The sequence below is a fragment of the Acanthamoeba castellanii genome (assembly GCF_000313135.1).
Source record: "Acanthamoeba castellanii str. Neff unplaced genomic scaffold scf7180000083222, whole genome shotgun sequence".
In the NCBI taxonomy this organism is placed as follows: Eukaryota; Discosea; order Longamoebia; family Acanthamoebidae; genus Acanthamoeba; species Acanthamoeba castellanii.
Window position 1 is genome coordinate 1 of NW_004457707.1, and position 11,030 is coordinate 11,030.

The following is an 11,030-nucleotide window of genomic DNA, read 5'->3' on the forward strand; positions in this document are numbered from 1 at the left end:
GGAAATACCAGAAGTCAGAGGAATTCGAACCAGCTTTGCGAAAGATCGCCGAAATAGCTGAAATATTTATTGACTGTGCAAGTTGGTGGGGTTCGAGGTGTGTAAGGGCTGACACCGAGAGGGTACGTGATGGTGCACTCACCGTGTTCGCTGTTTGTGGCATTTTACAGCTTTTTCTCCGCGTAACGTTACATACACCACACGCCCTACGGCACCACCCGCGGCGGCTAGTAACAGAGCGAGGGAGGTGGTGGCGTCTCTGGGATGTGGCCTGGGGTGAACTGCGGCGCCTGGAAGGCCGCCAGATCGTCTTGTTGTCCTCCTGCTCCGGCCGTTGTCGGCGCTGGTGCTGCGGCTGGTGCCATCATCGTTGCTCCTGCCGCGGGCGCACTGCCGCCAAACAGGCCCGACGAAGCAACCGCAGGCGCCGTAGTTCCAAAGAGTCCCCCGCCGGCACCACCAGCACTTGACGGGTTGAATAGACCTCCGCTTGCACCGCCACCGGTGGCCGCGCCACCAAAGAGCCCTCCTCCTCCGCCACTCGCGCCACCAGCGGCGCTGCTGCCAAACATACCGCCTCCGCCACCAGTGGCAGCGCCACCGAAGATGCTCCCACTGGCAGGGGCGGCGGCAGCGCCGCCGAACATTCCTCCGGAGGCTCCTCCGCCTGCGCCGCTGGCGCCGCCAAACAGACTCGAGAAACCGCCGCCCCCGGAAGCTGCTGGCTGTGTGGCGGTGGCACCACCACCAAATAGTGGTGCTGAAGCGCTGCCCTGTTGTGATCCAAAATTTGTCAGTCATCAGAGTACAGGAAGAGGGAACTGGGTAAAGCTGAAGCGTACCCCCGTGGAGAGCAGGCTGGAGAAGCCGCCGCCACCGGCGCTTGGCGCTGCGCCGCCTCCTGAAAGCAGCCCAGAAAAGCCGCCACCACCTCCTGATGCGCCGCCAGCGGCACCAAAGAGGCCCCCGCTGGTTGGTGCCGCGGATGCGCCGCCGCCAAAAAGCCCGCTCGCGGCAGGCGCTCCTGATGGATCAGTGAGTGTTAGTGATCGAGCAACAGATCACGGATAAGGTTGGAGGTAAAGGCTGTGTACCTCCGCCGCCAGACAGCATCGCGGCAAAGCCTCCGCCTGCCGCAGGAGCCGCTCCGCCAAACGCAGGCGCGCTCGTGGATGCCGATCCGAAGATTGAACTCGAAGCCGGCGCACCTCCTGGCGAGTGTCGAACGAGCGGTTTACAGTTAGCATCACCCGCATTCCATCAAACGCTACACATGGTTGCAAGAACTACGTACCCATGCTCATAGCCAGAGTTCCCTGCTGCTGTTCGGAGAAGCAGAAGGGATCCTGCAGCACCTTGCGTCGTCGCTCGGTGTACTCTTGTGCCAGCTGGGCCACCCTCTGATTCTGCACACCATCAAGCAAAAGAGAGAGCATTAGCGTTTGTGCACACGAGACTTGTGAACAAGCAACACCACGAAGCACTGGCTGAGGGCACGTACGGTGGCGTTGTAGTTGCCCGTCTGCTTGAGGTCGGCGTAGGACTGAAGTCGCAGCTCCTCGAAGCTGATGTCGCCCGGCATGGTGGTGGGCACGCCCTTGTCGTAGGCATAGGCGCTGAAGGGCCAGAGCGGCAGCTCCTTGAAGTCCACCTCGATGGTCTTTATGATTTGCGCCTTGGTCACTTGGCCTCCACCGGCGCCACCGCCTCCGCCGCCGCCTCCTCCACCTCCGCGGCCGCCTCCACCGCCACCTCCACCTCCACCGCCGCCTCCACCGCCCCCGCCGCCTCCGCCACCGCTGAGGGCGCTAAATGGATTGGACGAGGCGGCAGTGTGCTGAAAATCGCAGTTCTGCCCCTTCCGACAGTTGCCGCTGGCCCAGAACTTACACACCTCGTTCTTCTTTCTGCCGCCTCCACCTCCTCCTCCACCTCCTCGGCCCCCTCCACTTCTGCCACCTCCCCGATAGCTCATTTTATGAATTGGTGATTGCTAGTCACTGTTATGCTCTTCGTGATGATTGATGTCCGTTTGTGATTCTTGTTCTTCTGCTGGCAAATCAATCTAGCTCTGTGATGGCGTCCTTCTCGAATCTTCCGTATGAGAAATGGAAAATAAAAAAGAGGGAAATGATGAATATTTAAATATATTGAACTACGCGGTTTCTTTTGCTGTCTACCGCGTCTTCTTGGTCTTCTCTTTGGGCACGACGGCCAGCTTTGTCTTCTTGTGAGCTCCTCCACGCTTGCGGCACTCTTCCCATTCCCACTTAAGCAGGTTGTCGACCTTGCAGGAGTCCTTGATGTAGAAGTACTTGGCGAGCGACCACTCCTCGATGACGGGGTACACGTAAGGTCCGAACACGTACGTGTCCAGCGCAAACCTGAACGTGTCACGTTCACCAGGGCACTTTAGAAACACACGACACACACACGGTACGACACGACACACACTGCACGTACAACCGCACACGCCGGCACACGCACAGTTGAATCGTCTGCACTTACCAGAGAATGGCCATGAAGAAGCCCACAATGGCGCCCACCACGACTTGCTCCAGCGTGTGGTGAGTAAACAGCAACCTGCACACAACACAGAACAGAATCAATAAGCATAGGCTAGGTCAAGAGGCCCACGAGGGCGGAGCTGGCTGCACGCACCTGGAGTAGGCCACCACGAGCGCGATCAGATACAGTCCCACGACGAGCGGTGCCTTCCAGAGCTTGTGCTGGAACTTACACCTGCCAATCGTACCCTTCAACACTCGCACAAGAGCTGCAAATGGACCCAATCAATCGCACACACACGGTACCGGAAAAGGACAACCAGCGCCGCGTAGGTCGAGAAGAAGAGGATGAACTCGGAGTGATTCGACGGCATGCCGTAGTCAGTCCGCAGTGAGGCTGTGCGACAGCACACGGTTGCGATGTGAGTAGTGGGCGTGTGCGTGTGTGCGTGTGCGCCTGTGTGCATGTGCAGGCTAAGTACCATTGGTGATGCCGTGAGGGCGCGGCTGCTTGATGATGCGCTTGACGACCTGGTTGAAGGCCGCATCGAACAGCTGGCCCACGAAAAAGACGGCCACGCGGAGGTCGCGCTGGAAGGCGCACAGGGTGGCGAGGCTCACGCACACGAACACGGGGGCCAACTGCGAGAAGGCCACCACGAACGAAAAGAGGTCGCCCTCCTCGAACTCGATACACGTGACCGACCACGACTTTAACGGCATCCTGATGTGGGAATTTTGAACTAATCAATTTTGAATTACTCAAAAATCAAATAGATCAGCACGAGAAAGGAAAGGAAATAAAAAAGAAATGTTATTTTCTCTTGGTGAAAAAGTTCACAGAAAAGAAGTCAAATAATAATATGTTATCTGTTGTGCTCATTTCCACCCCCCGAAAGGAGCATTTACGACATGGAGAACCAAGGCCTGCACTGGGTCTGTCGAGCTTGCACCTTCATCAATCAGGTGTGCCACTCTCCTCTCATCTTGTTCATTTTTTATCCATCTTTCTTCACCAATTTGAGCTTCCTCTTCCTGGACGATCAAAGGCATAGACCTTGTTTTTGCATCTTCTGGCCTTGTTTTGAACTATTCTGTCCATGTTCTATATTGTCGTTTTCTTAACAATGGCATTCCTGCACCAACGCTGCACAGGTGGGCAAAGTGGCGGGCGACCAGTGCGAAGTCTGCGGGCTGGGCAAGCAGGATGACGACGCCGTGCTCACCGAAGAGGAGATGATCATTCGCGACCAGATCATGGAGATGGAGCTTAAGGAGAGCAGAGAGCAACAGGCCAGAGAACAGGAGGAGAGGGAGCAGAAGGCCCGGGCCGAGGCCGAAGAGAAACAGCGAAAGGAAAGAGAAGCAGAAGAAGAAGCGAAAAGGGATGCCACCAACAAGCAGACACACAGCGCACCCAGCCTTTCCTCAGGTTTGATGCCATCTCGCTCTTCTAGTCGCATCGTGCGCGTGTCGTTGGTCGTGCCGTTGGTCGTGTGGTGTCGTGTCGTGCTGATTGTGACTTGTGTGCGTCACAGAGAGACTAGCAGCGATCGAGGCCAAGCGAGAGGCCGCGCGTGCCCGACGCGAGGATCTGGGCGAGCACTACCGCCTGATCTGCCCGGTGTGCGAGAAGCCCAACCACCCCGCGGTGGCCTCTTGCACCGGCTGCGCGTTCGTCCTCTCCCCGTGGTACGTTTGCGCGCCAGCCCAGCCCAGCTCCAGCCATATCCATGATCGCGGGAAGCTGACGCCAATGGGCGTTCGTCGACGGGCGCCCACAGGGACGCAGCCAAGGTGCCCGCGAACGTGTTCTTGGACCTCGTGCAGGGCAAGGACATAGGCTCGAGGGTTTGCTACAGGTACGCAGCCCTTTGTGAAAGGCATTGATAAAGCCACACGATTGACTGGTGCGGTCAAACGAACGCCGGCGCCGCGTGGGGCAACAGAGACGAGCACATCATTGTGTTTAACGACAAATTCGGAGTGTCCGACGTACACATCGACGTCATACCGACCTGGGTGGTGGAGGACATTACTCATCTCACCAAGGACGACATACCCATGGTCAAGCGTACGTGCCGCACTGATCCCACTTTTCCCATCGCCAGCAGAATCATCGGTCATCAGAAGTGTTGAGGCCACTTACACGCACACCTCAATCCAGGACTCTACGAGATGGGCCTCAATGAAATCAAGCAGAGGAATCTGGCTCGATTCCAGGGGAAGAATGTCGAGGACTACATCGTCGCTGGCTTCAATATGCCCGTCTCTGTAAAGGTATCACCGCCGGCCAATGTCTCGGTTACATTGTGTCTGACTCTGCGCATGGTCTTACATATTCTCATCCACATATTGTGTTTGTTGTGCTGTCGACATCTAGCACCTGCATCTGCACATGGCGTTGCCGCCCTACAACCACGAACAGGTCTTCCTCTTCCCGCGCTGGCACCCCTACGCCAAGGTGCTGGCCGACCTCGAGCTCCACGGTGAGGTGCGCCTCTACCACGACCACCCGAACGAGGCCGAGCAGGCCAGGGAGCAGGAGCGCTTGGTGGCCGGTCACCGAGAGATGCTCGCCGTCGCGCAAGCGCTGCAGTCGCAACAGCCAGCTGAGCCGGGTCGAGCCACCACCACCACTGATGAGCCTGCAGCCGCACCCATGGACGTCGAGCAGGACCGCGGCAAGGAGAAAGTGGTGGACACCATGGAAGGCGTCGGGGAGCACGCCGACGGGTACACGGCGGGCAAGCTCGAGCGGGAGTACGAAAAGTGGGTCGAGCTCAGCGAGGCCAACGGCCAGCTCATCTGGATGGGGTCGGACGACACCGATGACGGTAAGAAGATGATCCACTTCCTCGTCGACGACAAGGAGTTCTCCCTGGTCTACCCCACGCCCGGCGTACGTTCACCGAGTCTTCTCTGTGCGTGAGTGGTACGCGGTACCCGATCAGCTGACACGGACACGAGCGCAGGACGTGAACGGCGTGTTCCGGGTCGAGGCTGACCGCAATAACCGCTGGGCGGCCGAGCTCAACGAGTACCTGGCGGCCCATGCCAAGACTTTGCAGGTCGGCGACCTATTCTCGAAGATTGTCCACTACGTCACCCGTACCCAAGGTGCGCCTACGCCATGACGCTTTTCTTTTCTTTTCCTCCACCTCACACGGCGCGTCTGCCTCGCAGGCTTGAAGCGCAGTGGAAGGAAAATGCTGCGCAGCTCCGACTCGATCAGGCACAGCACCGACGGCAGCGAGGAGCAATTCACCGACACGGAGGAGGTACGTACATTCCGTACATTCCAGTCATAGTCGCGCCAGCTCCACTCGGCATTTCATTCATGGCCTTAACATGTTGGTGGCTGGTGTGAGCTGACCGTACCTCGGTGCCTATTGTTATTAGTCGCAAGACCTTGGCGACATGGGCATGGACGACGAGTCGATGGACTGGACCGCGGAGAAGTGCAAGAACGAGCACATGAAGAAGGTCGAACAGGAGGTCAAGGACGCACAGAACCTCGTGGGCGCCAAGCTCGTCTCGGTCAGAGGAATGGGCCAAGTCGTGGTGACGATCGACATCACGGCCGTGCTAGAGTAAGTACTCCTCTTCATATATTCCCACTTTTTGGCACCAACCACCACTACCACCCGGAGCACTCACACGACTGCTGCTCGCTCGGTCCGCCGACCAGTATTGCGTTGGCCCAGGCGATCGATATTACCCCGGACGAGCCGGTGCTGGTGACGCTCGATTTCGCCGAGTTCTGGTCGCTGCCCGATGGCAAGGAGCGCCTGCCGGTGCCTAAGTTCAGCTGCCGTCAGTGGACCACCAGGGACAGCAACTCGTTCGGCGTCAAGTACCATCTTCGTGAGGTGCGGCACGAACTCGCGCCTCACACACACACACACCACACACCACACACACACCACACACCACACACACACACACACACACGACACGCACGCGCACCGCCGCACGACGTGACAACGAAAGTGTTTGCTCACGTCGGCGAGATGACGCTGATGACGATGATATGTAGATCGTAAGCCGATACGTGGAGGACACTTGGAAGTGGAGCGACGAGGCCGACAGAAAGAAGATCCGGGTGCTGGGCGCCTTCGCGTCGGATCACAGCAAGGCCAAGCCGAGCAAGTGGCAGCCCAAGGCCCGGGGGAGCGTGCGCAAGCTGCTCGGCAAATCGGCGGAGGCGCCCGCGCCAGCTGACAACAAGGCCAAGCTCGACCCCAAGGAGGCCCTCGAGAAGCTGCGGCTGATGGGCTTCACCGAGGAGGCCAGTAAGACCGTGCTCGTGGCCGAGAGCAACAACTTTGAGAAGGCCGTCAACAAGCTCCTCAGCATGGGCGACTCCGTTCGTTGCCCCTACGAGGTACCCAGCACCGCACACGCTCTGCACACGCACCACCGCACGCGCACACAAGACACGCGCACGCACCACCGCACACGCCAATTGATGGACGCCACGGCATGTTCAGCCGCCCAAGCCCAGAGAGGAGGAGGCCTTGCCGGACCTGGTGATCGAGATGGCGGGCATGGGATTCGATCCCGAGCACGCTGCGGCGGCGCTGAGAAAGACCCGCAACAACGTCGAGCAGGCCCTCGAACTGCTCATTTCCGGCTTCACCGCCGCCTCGTCCACTTCCAGTACCCTGGCCCTCAGATGTGCCTCGCGTCGTGTGATGGTGTCGTGTGTCGCGTTCTTTAGCTCACTCGGCGCCTTCGTGCGCGCATAGGTTCGTCTTCGTCGGGCCGAAGTGAGCTGACGAGCAGCATGGACGAGGACATCGCCCGAACCCTACAGCGGGAAGAGGACGAACAAGACGCCAAGAGGTACCCCCTCTCTTCTTTCTTTCTCTTTCTCTGCACCCGATCAACTCAGGACCGACTAACACATCTGGCTGGTGCCGTGGTCACTTCCAGGAAAGCTCTGCACATCGGCGCGAGCGTGCTTGCCTGTGGGTACGCTTACAGCCATCGTTCATCTCATCGAGCAGCCGAACACTTGCTGACGACTCTCAATATATCTGATGTGTTGATGTTATTTCAGCGACACGAACTTCTTCGTGGGGATGATCGGATACGTGCGAGCGCGCCTGGCCAACTACTCGCGCTACTGCATGGTCTGCCACAAGAAGCACACCTGCGCCAGGTACTCGCACCCGCGGACGTTTTTTATCTTCATTCACTGACTGATGTCGTGTGCTGGTATGTGCGGTGTGTGTTGTTGTCGTGGTGTCACACAAACAATATTGTGTGACAGTGACAAGCCGGTGGTGTGCTGCAACCCTCTGTGCATCTTCCGCTTCTCCGATGTGCTGCCGCAGAACAAGAAGGAGCAGCTCTCCCAGCTCTCGCGTATCGCCGTGTGCCCCTTCAGCAACTGCGAGGTGCGCACAACACCCGCGTGTCTCGGGATGGCACTTGCGGACGCTCACCGCACACGCACAACACACGACACACAGGAGGAAGTCAAGCTGGACCACAGCGAGGCGACCATGGCTGCTGTGTACGGCGTGACCGACACCGCCGCAGGCAACACTCAGGAGATGCTCCTGCAAATGATGTCCCACCGGTACTCCGCTGCCCAACATTCGCATGCGTGTGCGGTGATGCATGTGCGGTGATGCGTGTGCGTGTGCGTGTGCGGTGATGCGTGTGCGTGTGCGGTGATGCGTGTGCGTGTGCGTGTGTATGTGTGCGTGTGCGTGTGCGCGCCTGATGTCAGTCGACTGACCGTTGCCACCCACACACGAAGGTATCTGGCCAACGAAGAACTGATCGACTTCATCGAGAATGGCGTCAAGCAGAACGGCATGATCATCACCAAGGTGCGTACGCCTTGCCCACACGACTGAACCCGCGGGTTTTTTATTTGTGGGCCTATGATAGGCGCTTACTGTGACCTCGCCCCCCACCCACAACAGATAGAGAACGTGCTGAAGGCGGAGCTGGTGGTCGAATTCGAGGCGGCGTGGGCCGAGCTCAGACAGAAGCGGTCCGAAGATCTGGCCCGACCGAGCATGGCCTACCACGGCACAGCCGAGGTACCCTCCGCGCACATCACGCACCGACCGCACACACGCACACGCACCGACCGCACACGCACAACAGCAGCTTACGTGACAGCCGACACAACCAGCAAAACATCGAGAGTATTCTGGACAAGGGCCTGCTGGTGCCGGGCAAGGGCAAGGGCAAGGACGTCGGCCACGCCACCGACACCGGGTTTTGGGGCGGCGGCATCTACCTCTCGCCTAACTCCAGCATGTCCGTGGGCTATTGCCGAGGTACGCTCACAACCGCACGCACGCACCGTGTGTGCGCACACCCACGTGAGGCGATGGCCTGACGCGTTTGCTCAACACACGCCGCACGCGCACGCACACGAACAGGAGGGAAGAAGCTGTTGATCTGCAGCGTGCTGATGGGCAAGACGTTCCAGTGCACGACCCTTATCCACGGCGCAGACCTAATGGCCGGCCATGACTCGCACACCGCCCCGGGTACCACCTGCTTTCTTGATAATTTTATTATTACATTTCTTTTCAAGAATAATTATAGATTATATTTTTTTATTCATCGTAATTGCAATGTGGTGGGGTGTAGGTGGTCAGGAGTGGGTGATCTTCAACCCGGCCCAAGTGCTGCCCTGCTACCTCGTCTCCCTCAGTCAAGCCCAGTAGTGTGAAAACGCCCTTCTTTGCCTCTTGACTATGGACAGAGCTGGTGTCAGCGATCACGCTTCTTCGCCACTGGACAATCGCTTTTAATTTCAAACCTGCTGGGCCGTGGTTGGTCTGTTGCTTCCGTTCAGTCCGTGGGGAACGAATAAGAGAACGAAAGCGAAAGCGCAAGCGAAAGAACGAAAGCGTGGCAGGCCACAACCTCTCACTTTTTTTTTCAACATCGAAAAGAACAACACTTCGGAGCCCCTGGGCCATGGCAGAAGCGTTAGTGGAGGTGGGGATTCGCTTGGGGGCGGCGCTCGTGGAGGTTGGCGTCGGTTTGTGGGACGACCAAAAGAGGAAAGAAAAGAAGGAGGCCGGAGCCGTCACCACCACAGCGGACCCGGAGACCGGCCGCGCCCAGCCCCCTGCCGGCAGTGCCATGGCCGGCTACTTCATCAAAGAAGGTGCCCGCCCCGGCCTTCTCATCTTTGTCATCTTTCTTCTTCTTCTTCTCTTCCTGTTTGCCCTGAGCTGCGACTTCATCCCACTCCCCGCCTCGAAACCAGGCCACGTGCGAAAGACGTGGAAGCGGAGGTGGTTCGTGCTCAAGGGATCCACCGTCACCTACTACAAGACGGAGAAGGTACTCGCACCTTTCGCTTCTCTCATCTTCAATGCCTTCACTCTCCACTCGCCTCGTTCACAGGACAAGGGCGCACGCGGCAAGATCAAGCTCAAGAAGGCTCGCGTCTACGTGACGACGCGCCACACCGACAAAGTTTACGGAGGTACGCACGCCCACGCCACCGCGCCGCACACATCAGCTTGCGCGGGAAAGGGAAGTGAAGTGAACGCGTACCTCGTCGACTTGTGGCCGTCTGGTGGGGGTGTAGAGCGAGAGTGCGTGGTGATCGAGGACACGCGGTACGGGAAGACCTTCCACTTCTTCCCGTGCTGCCAGACGAAGGCTGCCGAGGGCCGCCAGATCCAGGAGTGGCTCGGCGTGGTCGAGGAGTGCGGCGGCAGCGTCGTCCAGGGTCCGCCCCGCAAGCAGTGACCACTGCACTGCTGGCGACTTGTTGATGTTGTTATTGTAGCGATGGTGGTGGCGGTGGTGTAAATTTATAAGAAGATTGTATGTGCAGAGTCTGAGCTGTAAGGTTGAAGTTGACGCGATCGCAGGGACCCTGGTCAGCCTTCCACTAGCCGGCAGCGGCTTCAGCCGCGCTTCCACGTCTCGACGTAGCCTTCCCAGTCCTGCCTCGACTGTGTAAATAATAATAATATGAAAATAATAATAGTAATAAAGTGAGGAAACGACGACGTACGTCGTGGTTGAGGGCAGAGAGGTCCTCGAGGTGGGCGATGGCCTGGAGGTAGTCGATGAGCCTGAGCAGCTCGCGGTCGGTGGCGCGGTACTTGAGGCACTTCCTGAAGGGCCGGATCATAAGGCCCTATACACGTACGACGCAGTGAGTTTCACTCGCCGCAGGGCAGATCTGGGGATTTGTAGAGAGGGGGGTGGAGAGGCCAAAAAAACTCACGTTCTGGGGGTTCATGATGAAGTTGCGCCGGAGGTCATCAAACTGCTCACGTCAGGGCCACCACACAGCGCACAAGCGGGTCAAAGATGAAGAAGATGTAAAAAAAAGAAGAGGAAAGAACGGGCGATGATGAGAGGAGGTGGGGCGAACGTGGATGGTGTTCTTCGCGCTGTAGTACTCGGGGAACTTGCCCCAGATGACGGCCAGGCCCTTGGTGTCGAACACGGTCTTGGAGGAGATGTTTTCCTCGGCGTGCGGCGCCACCGTGATCATCGCCTTGCGGTCCAGGCTGG

At 58.3% G+C, this 11,030-nt stretch overlaps 5 protein-coding genes across 5 annotated transcripts; 2 read left to right on the forward strand and 3 right to left on the reverse strand.

The window, feature by feature from the left end:
- Positions 1-227: 227 nt before the first annotated feature.
- Positions 228-1,975, reverse strand: ACA1_301530 (zinc finger domain containing protein; the record flags this gene model as incomplete). Its single annotated transcript, XM_004356926.1, has 6 exons — positions 228-773; positions 843-1,024; positions 1,095-1,211; positions 1,295-1,406; positions 1,502-1,722; positions 1,753-1,975. The coding sequence occupies 6 exons, from the start codon at positions 1,973-1,975 to the stop codon at positions 228-230; spliced, it is 1,401 nt and encodes a 466-aa protein (XP_004356981.1).
- A 201-nt stretch (positions 1,976-2,176) lies between these two features.
- Positions 2,177-3,230, reverse strand: ACA1_301540 (PAP2 superfamily domain containing protein; the record flags this gene model as incomplete). Its single annotated transcript, XM_004356927.1, has 5 exons — positions 2,177-2,384; positions 2,509-2,583; positions 2,662-2,742; positions 2,814-2,904; positions 2,990-3,230. 5 exons carry the CDS (start codon positions 3,228-3,230, stop codon positions 2,177-2,179), a joined length of 696 nt encoding a protein of 231 aa, XP_004356982.1.
- Positions 3,231-3,419: 189 nt separating this feature from the next.
- On the forward strand, positions 3,420-9,208 carry ACA1_301550 (UBA/TSN domain containing protein; the record flags this gene model as incomplete). The annotated part of the gene is made up of 23 exons (XM_004356928.1): positions 3,420-3,473; positions 3,663-3,939; positions 4,046-4,199; positions 4,292-4,369; positions 4,457-4,581; positions 4,675-4,787; positions 4,891-5,409; positions 5,483-5,627; positions 5,694-5,788; positions 5,910-6,100; positions 6,199-6,379; positions 6,547-6,894; positions 7,001-7,169; positions 7,259-7,355; positions 7,446-7,484; positions 7,573-7,674; positions 7,786-7,912; positions 7,988-8,097; positions 8,281-8,353; positions 8,450-8,569; positions 8,665-8,812; positions 8,918-9,028; positions 9,132-9,208. The coding sequence occupies 23 exons, from the start codon at positions 3,420-3,422 to the stop codon at positions 9,206-9,208; spliced, it is 3,453 nt and encodes a 1,150-aa protein (XP_004356983.1).
- A 256-nt stretch (positions 9,209-9,464) lies between these two features.
- On the forward strand, positions 9,465-10,250 carry ACA1_301560 (PH domain containing protein; the record flags this gene model as incomplete). The annotated part of the gene is made up of 4 exons (XM_004356929.1): positions 9,465-9,657; positions 9,760-9,836; positions 9,900-9,981; positions 10,018-10,250. The coding sequence occupies 4 exons, from the start codon at positions 9,465-9,467 to the stop codon at positions 10,248-10,250; spliced, it is 585 nt and encodes a 194-aa protein (XP_004356984.1).
- A 161-nt stretch (positions 10,251-10,411) lies between these two features.
- On the reverse strand, positions 10,412-11,010 carry ACA1_301570 (NLI interacting factor domain containing protein; the record flags this gene model as incomplete). Its single annotated transcript, XM_004356930.1, has 4 exons — positions 10,412-10,459; positions 10,522-10,647; positions 10,738-10,779; positions 10,888-11,010. The coding sequence occupies 4 exons, from the start codon at positions 11,008-11,010 to the stop codon at positions 10,412-10,414; spliced, it is 339 nt and encodes a 112-aa protein (XP_004356985.1).
- Positions 11,011-11,030: the final 20 nt, after the last annotated feature.